This window comes from Candoia aspera, chromosome 6 (assembly GCF_035149785.1).
Source record: "Candoia aspera isolate rCanAsp1 chromosome 6, rCanAsp1.hap2, whole genome shotgun sequence".
Classification (NCBI taxonomy): Eukaryota; Metazoa; Chordata; class Lepidosauria; order Squamata; family Boidae; genus Candoia; species Candoia aspera.
In genome coordinates, this window is record NC_086158.1 from 47,586,199 (window position 1) to 47,606,600 (window position 20,402).

The following is a 20,402-nucleotide window of genomic DNA, read 5'->3' on the forward strand; positions in this document are numbered from 1 at the left end:
AAATAACTAACTCAGGGTGCTTTCATTTGATATGTGATATACATAATTGGTTATTTTAACATTAAAGGCCCATATTATATAATTACTGGAATTACAGTTTCCTACAAAAATTGACTACTGCAGACTGAGGAAATATTTCTGTTTAGGCATTGTAGCATTTTCTATTCTGGAGTGAGTGTAAAAAAATATAGCTAAGGAAATCATTCACGCTTGGGATTGGTTTTCTTTCCACGCACATAGTAACCATTTGCTTTATTGGCTCCTGCTGTAGCAGAATATATGTATCAGAACAGAGAGAAGCAATGATATATGAAGATGAAAAATAAGCTTATGTTCAGTCATTATGATATGGAGGATTTAGAAGATGCATCTTAATAATTGCTTATGCAAACTTCAGGAATGGGGTAATAGAATTTAGATGATTAGCAGATATTTCCAAGTGTGCAGTAAATACATCTGTCACAGTATATTTCAAACTATTTTGAAAACTCTTACCATTATTAAGCAATTGAAGCTGTAATATATATCATGCTTAATGGATTGCATTTGTGCTAAAGCAGACTTTCTCAACCTTTTGACCCTGGAGGAACCCTTGAAGTATTTTTCAGGCCTTGGGTAACCCCTGCATGTTCAGGCTCAAATATAGGTCAGAAGTTACAAAATTATTAACTTCGTTTCATGTTAATGTGCATCAACAGTGGTGTTAAACTAAAAATAAAGAATGAAATGTACCTCTTTAATGTGAAGTTGCCTGAATTTGAAATAATTTTTTAAATTGTGATCTCCCAAGGAACCCCTCGTGGAACCCTAGGGTGCCACAGAACCCTAGTTGAGAAACCCTGTACTAAAGCGTGGCTAGGCTGGAATGCAATGCATAGATTTAATCCCCCCCGCCCTTTGTTGGAATAAAAAACTTTTAATAAAAAGTGCCAGATTGATGGTTTTGGCAACCAGAGAGGAGCATAACAGCTTTCCATGCTGTCAATTGATAAAATTTATGTGCTTACAACTGTAGTAACTTAAAATTTTCTATCTATTTTAGTATAAGCATTCTGGGTTATTCTGAGTTACGGTGATGATTATTATAAACAGAATGGAGAAAAATAAAATGCAGAACAGATTCACAGTGGCCATTAACAAAAAAGGTGGTGAATAATAAAAACACACATTGTTTTGTTGGTGAGCTGACAAATGTAGAAATAGATATTCCTCCCAGCTGAGAGAGATGGAGTTGTCTCCTTAGCTATTTATTTATTTATTTTCTGTCCCTCCTTTATTACTTTTATAAATAACTCAAGGCGGAGAACATACCTAATACTCCTTCCTCCTCCTATTTTCCCCACAACAACAACCCTGTGAGGTGAGTTGGGCTGTTGAGCACCTTATGGTTAGTGATAGCAATCCTACCTTTTGAATATTCACATTTCTGAGAGTAGTAGTTGAAAAGAGACGGGTTGAAGCAAACTGTCTCATGGATCCAGTCAGGAGCAAATGCAGTACTCAAGGAAGCACAATCTGTGGTTTTGGAATCACAGAGAAGATACTCTTCCACTTTCACATCAGAGGAGCCTCAAAATGCTAGAGGCTTCCATCTTTAAATGGATATCTGCTGGAGGACTTAGTATCGGAACAGGATCAAAGCAAGAGAGGTAATCTCTGAGAGTTATATCAAGACTTGTAACCATGTAATGTCAACAATTTTGACTCATTCTTACTGGCAATTTGAGTAGCCACATGGATGGCTATGGTAACTAATACCAATCTCACAGTGAAGATATATTAGAATATGCATTAGAACAGATTTTCAGGTAGTCATTATTTAAAATGCTTATTGACTTTTACCCAAATACATTGGGACAAGTCCTAGTGTATAATTTTTATACAGGAAATGTTGTAATTGTACTAATTTATATACATTACTTCCAGTGTCTCTTAAACTATTTAACCTTACTATTTGTGGTCTAATTTTTAAAATCTTTAAGTGCAGCTTAAAGTGCAGAGCGATTTTGTGCTAATAGTTCAGTTTTGTAGCCCTCACTTTTTTCACTGAATTTGCTTCAAACGCAACTCCCCAATTTTATATAATTTCTGAACATACATTTTTTCAGTAATGGTAAAAGATTATTTTATATTTTATTGCTTGTGCAACTTTGCAATACTCCTGGATCTGAGGCTGTTCTTGGAAGATCAGATGGGAGCCAGGTATTTCTTCATGTATCTTAAGTCTTTATGTTTGTTATATAGGGCTGCCCTAAAGTGTTTGGAAAGTACACCTAATGCAAAATATGGGAGCCATATTGTTGTCTGATATGTATTTTACAGGGTGTATAACATCAGTCTTGAATTAGTCTTATTGACTTCAAAGTTGCCTTCCAGTCCAATTTATAAAACTCTAAACTGCTTAGGGCAAGACTAGCTGAAAGACCTCTACTTTTTAAATGAATTTTCCCATAATATGTGATTGCTATTAGGCTAAACATCTTCAAGCTGCTTTTAAATTTCCAAGACAAAATTAATTAAAAAATTCTAACTGTCCCAAAATGCATGCTAAAAAGCAGCAATTCAGCAGTATAATGACCCCCCCACAAAGAAAAATGAATCTTTTAAGTTTTTAAAAAGACTGAAATGTTGGAACCTTTTAGAATCTAGTTGGTAATACATTTCTCAAATAGGGGGCTATTACTGAAGAAAGTCTCTCATCCAACCTAATTACCCTATAATATGGGCATATGAGAAGGAATACTGTTGTGCATCTTAAACCATTGGAAGGTTACTATGGTGAAGCAGTCTTTCAAATAACTTGGTTCAAAACTGGTTAAGACTTCAATAATAATTCAAGCACTTCTGGCAAACAATTCAAATGATGGCACAGTAAAAGACCAGTTGTGTGGTCCTGACCAAAGTAGCAGAAGCTTTATGGTCATAGAGCATATTAAAATATTCCTGCCAGATATGCATGGGTAACTGAGGTTAAGATCAAACATCTCTAAATAAGACTAGCATATAGTCACAACAGGGTGAAAATAATTCTTGGCTGCTGCTGTAATCTGAGCCACCTTAAGTAGTATTTAGTCCAGCAGAACTCCTAAACTCCGCTCTTGTTCTTCAGAGTAGTACACTCCATCTGCTGTTATACCTGTTCACATAGGATTTCTGTTTTAACTGTTTCCCACAGGTGCAGAAGTTAGGTGGGCTGGTAGACAAGACAGGGTTTTAAATTCTATTTTATCTGAATATTCTGAAACAAAATATGTATTTAATCAAAGCTTTTATATTCTGGAAGTTGACTATTTCAAGCTAATTTTAATACTTAAAATTTATACCTTCAATATCTCTCACAGGTTTTTATGGAAGACCCTGGGTTATGGAACAGAGGAAGGAGCTTTTTAGAAGGTATACGACACAATGTTTGTTCTGCAGTTTTATGCTATGTAATTGTTTGGTTGTCCAAAATTCAATTAAAGCATAAGAGTAAAGAACCAAATAATTAATAAATTGTGTAGTTCTTGCCTTTGTTAACTTGCAGTAAGTTTTCCAAAACCGCTTACAAGTGACCTCTCTTTTAAGATTAATGAATCCATTATTTTTTATTTAAAAACATACTGTTACTTTTAATTTTTCTTCCCTTAAATATTTTTAAGACCAGATTCCAGCAAGTGGAGTTAAGGCAATGTTGCTCCTTATGCTTCAGTATTGTATTTCACATTTACATTGGTTTGAACCTAATGGTTTGGAGAAAGTTGGGTAATTCTGATGATATTAGGAACATGATTCTGAATGAAGATCCACCCACATCATCATTTTGACCAGCCATTAGCATTATCAGCAGTAAGAACATCAACTTTATAAGGAGGGGACAGGGATATCTGATTGAGGAGTAAATAAAGGGATTGCATGTCCCTTCCCTCACTGATGTGATATACTTTATTCATCATTGATTGCCCCCACCCACAAATAAGTCAAACATGCTGCTATAGTAATACAATTTGAATTGGTAAGAAGGATGTATCCTGTTTTGCTTCTAATTGTTTTGATTGTGCTCATAAACATCCTTCTTGGGGATATTCTGCTGAAATAGAATTTAGTTCAGCTCTGTTTCTTCTTTTTGGCAAATCCAGACATAAGCTTTAGCAAGATAAAGTTAACCAAGATAAGATGATCAGAATGTAAGATCAGAATGCTAAATTGGTTGTAGAAATGTCTGTTAGGGACAGTTTTTTCTGTCTGCAATATTAGGTATAGTATGTAGGATGGCAATACAGCCACACTTGGAATGGCTCAATAATCTGAAGTGATTTATATTGTCCAGAATATATTTATTCAGCTCCAATTCATAAATTGGCTACATATCCTTGACTGCTATTAATCATATTGTTCTAACTTCCATACTAGTCTGTTTAATATATTGGGGGCAGGGGGGGAAGGTCCTTTTGAAACTGATTGTCCTCCCATGTCAAAGAGCTGATTGTTGGTTTTTAAAGCTCTGAGTAGTCTGGGACTTCATTATGTCAGAGAATCTAACTAGAGCTTCTTTCCTAATTTTGCTAATGAGTATTTTTCCATATTATATTTTGTTGATATAGGAACAGGATTTTTTTCTGTTGCAGCTGTGATACTATGAAACTTCCTTCCACAATGTTTATTCAGCATCCTGGCCTTTAAAAGATTTGGGATATTTTTATTTTTTAGCTTTGCAAACTAATAACTTTTTTTGCCTTTTATTATCTCTGGTTTTGTTATTACTGTTTTGTATAATATGTTTTCCTGTGTTTTACATACACACATTACTGTGAGAAACATTTATAGCAGGCCAGCACAATTCGTAGAGGGGAAAGGACCACATTGATACATTAAAAATAATCACGGGCCACAAAGGAATAGCTGGTGCACCAATCAGCTGTTTGGTGGCTAGCAGTGCAGTAGCAACAATGGAGCTGACATCGGTAAGATTTGGAGGCACTCAGCAACGTGTCTCTCACAGCACTGGCACTGAAATACTGGGTGGTGGCAGCAACATTCAGTGGCAGTGGATTTGTTGAATTTTCAAAAAAATGCCAACCACAGCATGTTGTGCAGGTCTGATACACTGTATAGTATTGTGTAAATATTATTACAATTAATAGTGTACAATTTAGCATAGTTGATGAGCAGTTTTATGCTCAGCTTTATACTGCTGAATGTGGTTGATTTCTTTCAAAGAGACCAAATCCACTGAGTATTGGCTTTCAAACAGAAGTTTGCTGTGTAATTGTGCCACTAGAAGTGATACCATTTCCCTATGTCCTGTAAATAGGGAAACTTAGGATTGTGTTCCTAAGTTTCTACAGTGTGAAAAGTGGAGGAAAGGGCCCGTATGTAAAAGGAAAATGAAAATTACAGAACAATAAGGTCAGTGAATCATTGTTTTGTCTATTTGGGCCTCCTACCTGTCTTCTTAAAACAGTTGCCTATCTAGCTTTACCATCTTTTTTCTAGATTTGTAAAAATATTCTAATGACATTTTAATCTGGTTTTACTTTATAGACTTCAGAAATGGGGACTAAATACTTATCTATATGCTCCGAAAGATGACTACAAGCACCGTATGTTTTGGCGAGAAATGTATTCTGTAGAGGAAGCTGGTAAGTAACCTCTTTGTGCTTTCAAAGTTATTCAGTGAGAAGTGATAATGAAAGAGCAGTGTTGTGTTACAGTAAATGAACATTATTTAAAGGTAGTCCTTGGCTTTTGCTGGCAATTGGGATCAGAATTACTGTCACTAAGCTATGTGGTCGTAAAGCACCATATCACATGACTGCACCGCTTAGTGATGGCAATGCTGGTGGTCCAGGCTGCCATCATTAAATGAGGACCATGGGGGTCTTTAAGTGAGAACCTCACATGACCGTAACTTCCGACTTCCTGCTGGCTTCCCTGTTGACTTTACTGTGGGAAGCCATCAGAGAGTGTTGGAAATCATGATCACGTGACTGCAGGGATGCTGCAACAGCCAAAACTCTGAGGACCAGTTGAGTACCACTTGTTCAGTGTCGTCATAACTTTGAACAGTCGCTGAAGAAATGGTCGTAATCTGAGGACTACCTGTATTTCATTATTCATTCTCCCATCCTTTTGTTCAGTTGTTCTCATACTGGCGCTTGTCAGGCCTACTCGGGTTTTTGTATTGTATACCTATAGACTTGTTGCTATAATACCAGGAAAGAGAAACCATGTCAACTTTGTAATGTTCTCCAAATGGAAAAAGGGGAAGAGCACAATGCTGTGGTGTCTGTGCTTCTAGCTAACATCTTTTCTGGCTCTGAAAGCCTACAGCAGATGTAACATAAATGTAACAGATCTTCTGAATGTGTTTCAGAAATACGTATGCTATATACAGTACCTAACTTGAATATAAATTTCTGTGTTTCTACAACACAAATCTACTCTGACTAGTCATATTGCCGGGGATCTCTACATACAACTTATCAAAAGAACTGATCAGGAAAATTAAACATTTACAGGTAGTACTTGTTTAACGACCACACTTGGGACCAGTAGCTCTGTTGTTAAGTGAAGTGGTTGTTAAGTGGGGAATCATGTGACCGCAACTGTTGTTTCCTTTTTCCTCACTCCCCTGTCCTTGGGAATACTTACCCCAGGGCTGGGATAGCCAGCTCTCAGCTGCTCCCTGTAACTGACAATACTACAGTAATCAGTTTCACACCTTTGGCTTTTGTTTTCCTCCTAACAATTTTACTTCCTCCTTTTTCCCCACTCCCCCACCCTTTGGAATGCTCACCCTGGAATGATCCGTTGGCAATCTCTCCTGTGCCTGATGTGTTTTTTTTCTCTCCCTCCCCCATTGCAGAGTGGACAGATTGGAGAGGAAGGGATTACAAGAGAATAAGCAGGCACACAATGGGGAATACCCCGGGCTGTTTATGTAGTGTGCGCATGGTTTCCAGCCCTGAGTGTGCTCAGGGCTGCTGGTGTCATTGTGGGGGCTCAGGCTCGGAGTCCATGGGGGGTTTACAGACAATGAGGACTGATGGCCAGTCTCTGATGTAGAGTTGAAGGGTGAGCAGACAGCTCTAGATAAGTGGCCACCTGAGCAATCAGGAGGCGGGGCTGGTCAGTGAGCAGCAGGCACAGGTGCCGCTGATTAGTGAGGACGACGACTCAGAGCTGCTGCCCCCTCCCAGTGCTCAAGAAAGGAGAGCGGAGAGAGAGGAACAGTGGAGGTCAGCAAGGCTACGCACAAGAATGTAGCCCCGCCCTCCTAAATAAGCTCCACCCAGGTCTGCCTGTATAAAAAGGGAGCAGCAAGCCCAGATTGATCGTTGGAGACAACTGTCTGCTTACCTGACTCCATGTGCCTTGACTCCTGATTGGAAACCTTGTGACCTGACTCTTGGCTCTTGAACTCGCTTGACTAATCTTATTTTGAACGTTAAACTCCCTTAAGGCAAGCTTGCGGGACTTTGGGGGCTTGTTTCTGTAGAGTGTGTGCATTTGCGCTCTCACTTCTTTGCCACCTGTTCGTTACCTCACAAGTTAACCTCACAAATTTCTCAGTAGAGTTTACCTCACAAGTTTCTCAGTAAAGTTTTACAACTGCCTCCCTGGTGTATTGAGTGTGATTGGGCTGGGACAAGACAGCCAGTGCTACCGCATTCCTTTCTATGTGTATTCCCCATTCTGTGCCTGCTTATTCTCTTGTAATCCCTTCCTCTCCAATCTCTCTGCCCTGCAAGGGAAGCGGGGAGAAAACAAGTCAGGTGTGAGGTTTGAACCTGCTTCTGACTCCGAAAACAAAACTTATTCAGAGTCAGAAGGGAAAACGAAACCTATCAGGAAGGACTTGGAGAATCAAAACTGGGAAGTGACTCAGCAGAGTGGGAGAAATCGCAGGTGTTGATTGGACAAACTCCAGAGAGAGATTTGAAGCTTCCAATCAGTGCTCAAGAGAGGAGAGCAGAGAAGCACACAAAAGAAAAAGAAGCCCGATTGGCCGCTAATGGAAAACAGCACGAAAAGGAGCGCATAAAAAGGCAGGAGCGCCATGAGCAAGCTGCTGAAGACAACTGATCCTTTGAGCTCACAGCACCTGCAGAAGAATCCTCACCAGCGTCAGAAGCCTTGCCTGTAGCCAGCGTGGAACCAGTGCCAACGCCTTCTGCTATCACGGAACCACCTTCTGCGCAGGTTGCTCCAGTAGAGCCTCTCCCTGCCGTCCCTGCTGAGCATAGCCTTGCGTCCAGCTCCAAGGCTTGTTGTGTCGCTCTAGCACGATCCGGGTGTGCCTTCAGATCTCAGCCTTGCCTAGATGCTCCAGTCCAGTCCAGCCTTGCCTCCAGATTCAAGCCTTGCCTCAACGCCCCAGTCCAGCCTTGTCTCCAGATCCGAGCCTTGCCTAGACGCTCCAGTCCAGCCTAGCCTAGTCTCCAGATCCGAGTCTTGCCTAGATGCTCCAGTCCAGCCTAGCCTAGTCTCCAGATCCGAGTCTTGCCTAGATGCTCCAGCCAAGTCCAGTCTCATCTCCAGAACCAAGCCCTGCCTAGATACTCCAGCCAAGCCTTGTCTAGCCTCTGCGTGCCAGCCTGATCCAGCCTGTGTGCCAGGATGCCAACCTGAGTGTTCAGCCTCTCCTTTGCCATGCGCTCTAGCTCCTTCCAGTCTTGCAGCTTCAGTCAGAGGACTGGCTAAGTTCTGCCTTGCTGTCTTGCCACAGTCTGGCCCTGCAGTGTTGCCTGCATGTCCTTTGCCACCTGGTTGGACTTGATTTGAACTACATATTCTAATCTATTGCAGAACTTTTACTATTGTAAATAGTTTATTCAATAAAGAATTTTATTAGTACTCTGCCTGGCTGTCTCATAGTCTGAACAGGACATCAGGTACAGGACAACACGTACTGACCGTAATGGTGATCATGTGACTGAGGGGTGCTGTGAAGGCCGTAAATGTGGGCATTGGTCATAAAGTAATTTTTTCGGCACCATCGTAACTTTGAACAGTCACTGCACGAAGCAGTCAGTAAGCAAAATATACCTGTAGTAGGTAGCTGCAAACATTCATCAGCTCACCAATGCAATGTCTTGAAAAAATAAAAAAACTTGACAGTAGCAAAGGACAAAATCATGGTATCTTTCAGTTCTGCTGCTCTCTTTACATTAGTTGGCCTCAGATTAGCTAATGAAGCAATCACAGTACTATTCCACACCTACCCAATCTAACGGAATACACAAAAAGCAAAATACCCAACACCACGTATTTTCAGTTCAATGGTTAAATTTACAAACAGATCAAAGGGACTTGGATGGACCCCCTCCTCTCAAGATGTATAGCAGAAACACTAATGCAACAGTTAGAAGCTAGTCTTTCTGATAATATGATTAACATCATTATCCAAAAAGAACAGATAAAACACACACAACCTAATCAACAACATATTTGATAGAATCATTTTCATAACAGACACAAATAGCAAAGAATATTTCATAGACATCCTCATCAGCAAAGAAAACCAGCTCACTTGAGACCAAAGTCCACAGGAAAGTTATTCATGCAAGCCAAATCCTCAACTGTAACAGTTGCACCTTTTAAATGTGCAGTTAAGTTGTACTAAAACTGTATTAAGATAAGCTATAATATACTGCAACACTACAAAAAAATTTTATTTTTCAAATTTTTATCACCTCCCATCTCCCTCAAAAGGGGGACTCTGGGCAGTTTACAGTAAAATTAACCATTAAAACCATAAAACTTATAAAATACAGTACAAACAGCCAAATGTAAATAGGAGTAAAATAAATATAAAATCCAAGTAGTGATGAGATCTAATTCATTGGGGAGGGCTCTATGGCTCTATTTCCTGCAAGACTTCCTTCAACATGACAGATACCCACACAACTTCATCAGAAAGTGCATGTTTACCCAACTGAATGTAAAGCAAACAATCTTCCAAATGGATGGCCCTCTCTTATATCAGAGGTGTTTCAGTATCTACCAATAGCCTCCTCCAACCATTTGTAATAACTAGCTCACAAACCAGTAAAGTCCATGGAAAAGATTCTTTATATACCTCCCCAATCCAGACTCTGCATAGTGTACACAGTCATGATATAAACCCCAATCAATATCCTTTTTAATCCCTTTTAAAAATATATTAAAAAATGAAACTAATCATCTACAATTCATCATAATATATTTAACATGTACAGTACATAATGTATTGAAATGCATTATATGCTTTATATGTGTGTATACTTATAATGTATTTGATTTGATGAAATTAACTTCCTTGTGGTCAATTCTTGCTAAAATAATTGGTTTTTATTTCTAGAACAGCTCATGACTCTGATTGCAGCAGCTCAAGAATATGAGATAGAATTTATTTATGCCATTTCCCCTGGACTTGATATTACCTTCTCAAACCCCAAAGAAATATCTACATTGAAACGCAAGCTGGATCAGGTATTGACCATTTATGCATATTATGTTGTTTAAAATGTTAATGAAATCACTATTAAAATATTATAATTATAATATAATTATGCATGGGCAACATTGTTTGAGATACTGGGCACTATGTTGCCAACTTGTAGTATGGATCATTGATTGTAATCTAGGCCCATTGTTGCAACAATGTAAATCTGATATGAATGAAAGAATTAGAACAATTGTATTTATTTTTTACAACTGACACAGTTGAAATTTATTCTATGTACTCATTAGATATATCAAGGAATATTTACTGCTGATTTTGTACTATGTGCACAAGTTTTTCAGCACTGCTTTTGTGCTATGTGCTTGCCTCATAGGGTTTCGGTGAGGATAAAATTGAGGGAGGAACTGCTTTATACATTGTTTTGATATATAAAGGAGGAAAACCAGGATATAATAGTTGATGGATGTTTGAGGCATACAGTGACATAGTGTCATACAGTGTCAAAATATGGTGTTATGTGATTCCTCTATTTCTCTATAAATATAGTTCAAAAGAGTTCTCTTTGAAAAATAAAAAAAGTATCCATGAACTACTGAAGAAAATTGTCAGCCTCAGTCCAGTTGATTTTATAAAAATGCAGCATCAGCATCATTTAATGGCTTGGATCTGGAGAATTTTGTAACTTACTCAAATTAGTTTTCAACTTCATGCTATAATTGAGAAATAATTGACAAGGTTAATGGACTATTCGTACTGAATGTACACAAATCCGGTATTGTTATTACTAAAATGTTTCTATCTTTGAGTTTATGGAGGAAGCAGAAACATTTCATTGAAATCGTAGATTTTATATGCACATAAACTTTTTTGTTGCATAATGAGAACTGTACTTGAGTAAACCTAGGAGTTGGTTAAGCAGAAATAATGTGACATAGTATTAGGTGCCTTGTATGAAATGAGGTGAGATACAGTAATGTGTATATTCTCATTTTTCTGCTTTGCTCCCCATCCTTTATTTCTCTTGTGTCAACCTGTGTGCAACTGTAATGGAGAAAAAAGTATTTTGTGGAGGGGTTGAGTCTTTTTACCTGAAGTATAGAGCTAAAAATAAAATAAATTATCTTTGGGATAGGTTTGCTAATTCTTAATTCCAGAGCTCAGCCTTTTGTCTTTCTTTTAGGTTTCTCAGTTTGGTTGCAAATTTTTTGCATTGTTGTTTGATGACATTGATCACAATATGTGTGCAGCAGATAAAGAAGTGTTCAGCTCTTTTGCCCATGCTCAGGTTTCAATCACCAACGAAATCTATCAATATCTAGGAGAACCAGAAATATTCCTCTTCTGCCCCACAGGTAAGCTGCTACGTCAAATTCTGAATTATTAATGGAAGCCAAATCCCTTTTGAGGAGAGGACATCAAGCAGAGCTCCTGCCTGACCTCTGACCACTTTGCCTGGTTCCTTGCTGATAGTTATTCAGATTGGCCAATCTCTTAATTCTTCACAGACAGATTCTGATGTGGTGATGAGGGCAGTGCTTGACATGTTACTTGGAATTCATTTTGACCTGTAGACTCCAAGAAAGTGAATAGGGTACCCCCTGATACATACTCAACCATTTGTGGCTTGCATCCATGCCCTTCCTGGTTCCTTCAGGGGTTGAGGTACATGATGGGTTGGCTGCTAGGAGATTATTAATGCGTCATTTCAAGAAGGATGTTATCTGCAGCCTTGAGAGGTACTTCATTAATTGGCCCTCCCCGGACCCAGCCATTCTTGCCCTATCTCTAATCGTCCTTTTGGGGGACACTTTATTGAGACTGTGGTCACTGGACAGCTATGGAGCATTCTCGTGAAAATAGAATATCTGGATCCTTTTCAGTCAGGGTGCAGGCTTGGCAGCATTGGTTATTTTTGTGAATGATTTGTTAGTCCTTGGATGGAGCTAGTATACCCCTTCTCATCCTTTTAGATCTTGCAGCAACCTTTGATACTGTCAACCATGATTGTCTCTTGATGGGGTGGCATTGTCCCTAAAGGAGGAGGTCTGTGACTTGTTGGAGGGGTGTGTGTGTGTGTGTGTCCTCCTGATTTGTTGCTGGATGGACAGTTGAAGGCCTGACATGGTGGCTGGTGTCTTTGCCCAGCTCCAACTAGTGTACTAGTTATGACCCTACCTGCAACAAGAGGAGCTTGTAACAATAACTCATGCCATTGTCACCACTCACTTGAACTATTGCAATGTTCTCTATTTGAGGCTACTTCTGAAGGTACAGTTAGTGCAGAACACAGCAACCCAGACATTAGTTGGAACTTGTAACCATTAAGGTCTTAATATCTATGCTGGCCCTGCCCTGGCTTCCTATTAATTTCTGGGTACAATTCAGAGTGCTGGTTATTACCTATGAAGCCCTGTATGACTTAGCACTGAAGTTCTTACAGGACTGCCTCTTCCAATTGGAATTGACTTAACTGACCCATATCACCTGGAAGGAACTACTGATGATCCATCAGTTCCAAAAGATACAGGGTTTGTACAGAAGCTTTTAGGTGCTGCTTCACAGTAACAGCAGCTATTTTATGGAGCAAACTCCTCTTAGAATTTAGGTTGACCCTCACTATCCTGGTCTTCCAGAAGCTTCTGAAAATTAAGTTATTCTGGAGAGCCTATAGTGGACATCCAATTGATTTTTTTATGATTTTATGTTTTTGAACTTAATTTTTCTGATTTTTACCACAGACATTTTAATTAAATGCTTTGTTGCTTGTTATTGTTGTGGATCTCTGAGAGTCTTGTGATTGCAGTTTGTGTAAATATGATATATAAATTAATAAAAATGGTATAGCCAGTTAGTTACCCTGTTTTATTTACTCCTTTAAACTCTTTCTAGAGACATTTATGCTGTTGATAAATCAGTGCTTTATAAAATCAGTTTTTGTCTCTTCATATTTGATTAATATTAGAAGCAAACAATATGCTGTGAGATTGAACCCCTAACACTGAATCCCCAAATGGGCAGCAAAGATCTTTTCCCTATTCACTCCACTTACTATACTTACTAGCTGACCTTTTGGAAGACACTGAAAACAGAATATTTACAAAGAGCAGTTAATCTCTAATGTCATAGAAGTGGTTCCTATGGGAGGGCTTATATTATAATTTTAATGGAAGGCTGGTTATCTACTGAAGATGGAGCAGACAACAAATGCATTAAGACTCCTGCATCTTGGAAGGTAGCCTGTCTTGACTCAGCTTTGCACTCTGATAATTAGGAGAGACTTTTCTTTCCTCCCAGCTTCATTTCAGTCAAAAGGCTGAAATGTAGAAAATAACAACAAGGAGCAGAGGGTAAAGGGGAGCAGCTTCATCAGTCTCTAAAGTAGATGATAATATTGCTTGTTTCTCCCTCTGTGCTCTCTCCCCTCCCAACCTGGCGGGCTCCTTTTTCTACCCTTTTTGCTATACTGAGTTGGTGTTCATTTTCTGCCAGAGATCCTATTCAAAATCAGTTATCTATAGAACAGCCACAAGGAAAGCCTTTTCAATAATAGCATGACTGACAGGAGCCTCCAGTAGGTCATCCTCTGGAAGTTCCACAAAGCTGTAGGCTGATATGAGCCAGAGATACAGTGGTATGTTGGTTGAAGCTAAACATCATTGATTGCAGTAGCCTATTCAGTAAATACCATAGTCCCTTCTTAGAGGATAATAAATGGCTGCCTTATTGGTCTCTGTACAATCTTTCAGTCAAGATCCTGCTAAATACCTACCTTCAGTAAATAAGGAAAAAAACTCCTGGTATTGTAGGGAGCCAGCAGCCCTTTTTTGACCCTGAGAGTAGGGCACCAATCCTTTTCATTTCACTGGTAGTCCAGGATGCATTTGCTCAGGTCAACAGGATCAACAGTGCAGATATTTCAGTGGTGCCCAAGGCAAAGTGATCAAACCCCAACAGAAATGATATCAAATTTACTTCAGGAATCATTAGGTGGATAGATGTCTAGAGCAATTTTGGGGCTGCTTGGAATAAAGGTAGTCCTTGAGTTATGACCATTCGTTCAGCAGCCATTCAAAGTTACAGTGGCGCTGAATGAAGGGACTTATGACTTGTCCTCGAAGTTCTGCTGTTGCAGTGCCCCTGCCATCATGTGAACAACATTTGAGCACTTGGCAACCAGCTTGCACTTACAACCGGTTGCAGCATCCCATGTTCACGTAATCACCATTTGCGACCTTCCCTGCTGGCTTCTCACAAGCAAAGTCAATGGGGAAGTCAGTAGGGAAGGTTGCAAGTCATTCAAGTAAGTCTCCCCCCCCACCCGCCCCGGGCCTTTCTTTGCTCACATTCACCCCACTCCCTCTTTCCCCAGCCACCCTGTACTCACCCTGCACCCCCTTTCCCCAGCTTCCCTGTGCTTGCATGCACCCCGCACCCTCTTTCAACTTGTGTGCAGCTTGCGCTGGGCCTACCCCACCCCCCTGTGGCACCCCTGCGCTTTTTACTTGGGACTCCTGCCACTTCCCGCTTAATGACCCACACATCTGGGTTTATGACAACCAGGACTGCCTGGATTGCTGTTGCTAAGCAGTGTGGTTACATAACGTTGCACTTTACAACTACATCACTTAGTGATGTCAGTTCCAGTCCCAATTGTAGTCGTAACTCGAGGACTACCTGTAGTCTTGTTAAAAAAAGAGGGTGTTTGACTTAGTCAATTAGAGATTTGCTGTGACGTTCAGACAGACAGCTCTCTCTTGTATTAATCTGGGAATTTAGAAATACATCAAAGGAAGTTGGAGGCCATCCATAATCATCTGAGCATTTGAGTGACAGAGCAGGTGCATAAGTATAAGAGTTTTACAGTACTGTCTTATTTTCTGTATTGTTCATAATCCCAAAATAAAATGGGGCCTGGGGGACTGTTTTGAACTTGAAGTCTGAACAGACTAATCAGACACTGGCATTTATAGCAGAAGCCATTTTCCCAAATAATTTTCTGGACTTGTCTGATGTATATGTTTGCATCCCCAGCAGACTGGAGCACCACAGATTTCTCATACTCATTTATAGAAAGGATAGATTTCTATCAGGACCTTTACATTTGATTCTAAAGGCCTTTGCAGCAGTAATGGTGGTCTTGATCTGACATTTGAGAAATTGGGTACACATCTGTGTTTACCTCAGTGATTTACTAGTTAGAGCTTCTTTTCAGGAGGAACCAAACAGGAGCCCAACTCAGATGCTCCAGCACATATGTGAATATGGTTTTATGATAAATCAGATAAAGAATTCTTTTTCAGTTTCAAAATGGATAATCCAGGCTATGATACAGAAAGTACTGGAATTTAGAAAGCACTTCCTTGTGGCCTTGGCAAAGTTAAGAGGCATGCCAATTGCCACGTATGACTCAGTGCTTTGGGGTCAACTACATGCACAACCACTATTGGGGTTTCTACTTCTGTTTCAAGAGCAACTTGTTTTAAAGATGAGCTTAGTTATATGGTGATTGGCTCTCAGTGATTGTGATTAGGGTCAGCCAACTTGTCAAGTTGGATGCCCTTGACCATGTATTGCCTATTGACTTCAGCTACAAGAACAACCAGTTTAACTATCCTTATAGTTGTCCTGGCCCTCTTGGATCTCCCAGCAGCTTTTGATAACCATTGACCTTCTAGACTGACTTCAGGAATTGGGAGTGGGAAGTACTGCTTCACAGTGGTTCTCTTCCTTCCTCCATAGCCAGTTCCAGTTATGGGGTGGGGAGAGGTCCAGCCCCAGGCCCCTGCAGTGTGGGATGCCTCAGGGTTTGGGTCTTTCTGTGCTCCTCTTTAATATCTACATGAAACCACTGGGTGAGGTCATTTGACAGCACAGGGTGTGCTCCCATTAGTATGCTGATGATACCCAGTTACACATCTCCACCTCTAGCTGGGCAGGTGATGCTGTTTCACTGCTGACTTAAGGTTTGGAGGGTCTGGATAGGGAGGAACCAGTTTGAACTCAACCCTAGCAAGATAGAGTGGCTTTGGATTTTTGGCCCTCCTGGCTCTGGTGATGTGTTATTTCTGACTCTCAACAGAGTGGCACTTCCATAGACGGAACTGGAGCGCAATTTGGGGGTTTTCCTGGACTTATAGCTCATCAGGAAGCAGATGATAGTTGCGGGGGGGGGTATCATGGGGGCTTTGCACTTTGCATCTTGTGTGCCAGTTATGCATATTCCTGGACTGGGAGGCCTTGGTTACTTACCAGTTGGACTACTGTAGCATGCAGTACATGGGGCCGTCCTTGAAGACCACTCAGAAGTTACAGTTGGTCCAGAATGCAGCAGCGTGAACAGTGTTGAGCTCCCCTCAATTTGCCCATATCACACTGCTGTTACATGAGCTGCTACTGCCTCCCACTTTCTTTCTAGGTACAATTCAAAGTGCTGGTTATCTATCTACTACTAAAACTCTTGTGTCTGTCAGTTTGTAACCTTCAGTTGGGTGAAACAGTGCATTGTAGGGCAACAATTTTTGAACCAAGGTACCTCAAATGGGCTAACTTATAAAATATGTCCAAAATCCGGGACTCCTGTGGAATAGAAATTTGGCAAGGTTGTGGCCACTTCAGTGCTGCCACTGCTTCAGCACCACCACGCTGCTGCAGTCGCATGATCGTCATTTCCAACGCTCCCTGACAGCTCCCCACAAGTCATTGGGAAGCCAGCAGGAAGTCTAAACTTGATCGTGTTTGCCAATACTCCCTGACAGCTTCCCACAAGCAAAGTCAGTGGGGATGCCAGCGGGAAGTTATAAGTCCAAGGCCAGCAGGCAGGTAAGTGGCTGCTGCTGGCTGGGGGAGGGAGCAAAGGGCTGCACAAGAGGTGCAGTGAGGGTGCAGCACAGGTTGGGGAGGGTGCAGGTCAGGGAGCGTATGAGAGAGTGTGGCATGGGGCTGTGGGAGGGAGGGAAGAAAGGAAAGGGAGGAAGGAACAGGGAAGGAGGGAGGAAGGGAGGAACAGGAAGGGTGGGAGGGAAGAGAAGGAAGGAAGGAATGGGAAGGGAGGGAGGGAGGGGGAGGAACAGGAAGGGAGGAAAGAGGAGGAAGGAACAGGAAGGAGGGAGGGAGGGAAGGAAGGAAGGAAGATTTCCAACATTCCCTGCCAGCTTCCCACTAGGAAAGTCGATGGGGAAGCCGGCAGGAAGTCGTTCCCAATCCTAATGTTTTTTGCCCGCCCATGGTCATTCTGTATCTCTGTTAGGTAAGAAAATATCTGAAACGATGACCCAAAGGGTAATTGGTTGTCTAGTTACCGTTACCGTTGTTGTGAGCCTCCCAGAGTTGTGCTGAATTGTGTTTCATAAGATGGGTGGCCATATAAGTCTTTGAATGAATGAATGAATGAATGATTTGTATTGGATAGTTTTATTGGATTTGTAAGAAATTCATAAAAAGCTAGAGAAGATAAAAGTGGCTGGATATATATTTTTATTTTTGAAAATCCTTTTCATCCTATAAAAAGGTACAGAGCACAGCTGATGATAAAACATCTTTAACTATGCTGTACTGTATTGCTTCTACTATATTGCTGTTACAAATCTAATAAAACTATTCATTATAAAATTGGATATGTGCTTGATATCACTTGTTCCAAGAATAGTTTTTTACACTTTCATATGTTGTCTTAGAATTCAGAAAAAAACTACTTGCAAGCTTAGTAAAGGTAAAGGTTTCCCTTGACGTAAAGTCCAGTCGTGTCCGACTCTAGGGGGCGGTGCTCATCTCCGTTTCAAAGCCTTGGAGCCGGCGTTGTCATAGACACTTCCGGGTCATGTGGCCAGCATGACTCACGGAACGCCGTTACCTTCCCACCGAAGCGGTACCAATTAATCTACTCACATTTGCATGTTTTCGAACTGCTTGGTGTGCAGAAGCTGGGACGAGCAACGGGAGCTCACCCCGCCGCGCGGTTTCGAACCGCCGACCTTCCGATCGACAGCTCAGCGGTTTAACCCACAGCGCCACCGCGTCCCACTTGCAAGCTTAAAAGCTCAAAATATCAATCTTTTTTTTTTCTTGAAATATTTATTGTTCCATGTTTTATGGAACAGAATTGACAGACATATCAAACTATAATTTAGGTAAATATATAAATCCAAGAATGTAGAGTAAGTGAAGGAAGTAGTGTAGAGTATTGGCTGGGAATATTACGAACTTTTGAATTCAGAAAGGACTGTACGTAATGTCTTTGTGGGTACTGAAACCAGCCCAAAGGGAAGGAAGTGGTTGAATCTGTGCTCTGAGAGAATAAAATTGGCTCCCAACTAGTATGTAGTGGAAGAAATCTTCAACTAGTAGTTTGGAGAACAGGGCCAAATCAAACAGTTGCTTGTCTCTGCATATCCTGTGATTGAAAAAAATGGAAGGAAGGTGCAAGATAAGAAATTTGATAAGGATTAGACAGAATTTGAGCACTAATAATATGATAATCAGACTGGGCAGTCTCTTAGCTAGGGATATGTAGCCCGAAGTTTGACCAAACTTCTGGGTGGGGCCATGATTTGATCAAACTGAAATCTGAAAGAACTTCTGAGTTTTGTCTGAGCCAAATCTTGAGGGAGCTTAATAGACAAGTGAGGCAAGAATAGTACAGTATGCTTCATCCCTCTCCCTCCTCTTCCTCTGACTAGTCTGTGCATCCCTCCCTTCCCATGTCTTCTCTTTCCTTCCTTTCCTTTACCTCTCTTTGGCCATTGCGCTGGCTAAAAACCTTCCTTTTTTCTTGGAACACTTTTGCCCAGAACCTGCATCTTCTGGATCTGTGTTCTGGCCAAATACATATGCACTGTTTCCGCATCCAAACAAAATGTGTTTCTTTTGGGCATGGACCATCCAGAACTGGCTGTTTTGTTCATGGAAAGTTTTGCACATCCTTATTAACTCTGAAAGCTAATTCTTTTGCCTTGAAGAATTCTCAAAATAATAATCCTTCTGGACTCTCTTAGCATGCTAACATAATATCCAGAAAGGCTAGTCTATTCCTGTAGTGGGTCCTCAATCCATAAGGCAATTTTATTTTGATGCTTATTTTTGTCTGTATATTATAAATGCTGCTTCAGTAATTATGAGGAGATATTCAGTAATTATGAGGAGATATTAAGATACAGTTACATAGTTTATATAGCTGGTTTCCAAGACCTTCAGTAATTCTCTTGGCAAAAGTATCTATCAGTGCCTGAAAGTGTGCTCTGCCTGTTTTGGGCTTTCAACTTAAAAATATTTTTTTCTCTTCCAGAATATTGTGGCACTTTCTGTTATCCAAATGTTGCTCAGTCTCCTTACTTACGAACTGTAGGAGAAAAACTGCTACCTGCAATTGATGTACTATGGACAGGTGAGCATCAATGTTCCAGTCTAATTGAGCAAGGATCACCAGCTTAATTCACTTTTTAAATGAAGTTTTAGTGCAATTCATAACTGTTATTATTACTTTTGAATAATCTATGTACACATTTCTGAATCCATCTATTTACATTTTAGGTCCCAAAGTGGTATCTAAAGAAATTTCAGTGGAGTCTATTGAAGAGGTTTCAAAAATAATTCGCAGAGCTCCTGTTATCTGGGACAACATTCATGCTAACGACTATGATCAGAAAAGACTGTTTCTTGGGCCATACAAAGGCCGATCAACAGAACTCATTCCACGCTTAAAAGGGGTCCTGACCAATCCAAATTGTGAATTTGAAGCTAATTTTGTTGCCATTCACACTCTTGCAACTTGGTACAAATCCAACATGAATGGAGTGAGGAAAGATGTTGTGATGAGTGAGTTGATTGGATAATGCACGCTGTCTTATGTAATGTTTATTGGAAGATTTACATCTAAATCAAATGGCTTTCTTGAGGAAATATGATGCATTATCTAACATGACAGCATATTGTCAATAGTCGTCAGGGAGAATTTTGCAATACAGTTAATATTTTAAAG

General features: G+C 40.4%; 1 protein-coding gene across 2 annotated transcripts in view; it reads left to right on the forward strand.

Annotated features, from left to right (window-relative positions):
* The window catches only part of OGA (O-GlcNAcase), a 42,304-nt gene that overhangs the window by 1,321 nt on the left and 20,581 nt on the right, over positions 1 to 20,402 (forward strand). Inside the window, exons 1-7 of one of the 2 annotated variants that reach the window (XM_063307042.1) lie at positions 1,631 to 1,649; positions 3,342 to 3,393; positions 5,524 to 5,621; positions 10,325 to 10,455; positions 11,610 to 11,781; positions 19,710 to 19,808; positions 19,955 to 20,239. In XM_063307042.1, coding sequence (XP_063163112.1) covers positions 3,365 to 3,393; positions 5,524 to 5,621; positions 10,325 to 10,455; positions 11,610 to 11,781; positions 19,710 to 19,808; positions 19,955 to 20,239 — 814 coding nt within the window. In that variant the 5' untranslated portion in view covers positions 1,631 to 1,649; positions 3,342 to 3,364. Of the gene's footprint in view, positions 1 to 1,630; positions 1,650 to 3,341; positions 3,394 to 5,523; positions 5,622 to 10,324; positions 10,456 to 11,609; positions 11,782 to 19,709; positions 19,809 to 19,954; positions 20,240 to 20,402 lie in introns of those variants that run through there. The other variant, XM_063307041.1, reaches the window with a different exon arrangement.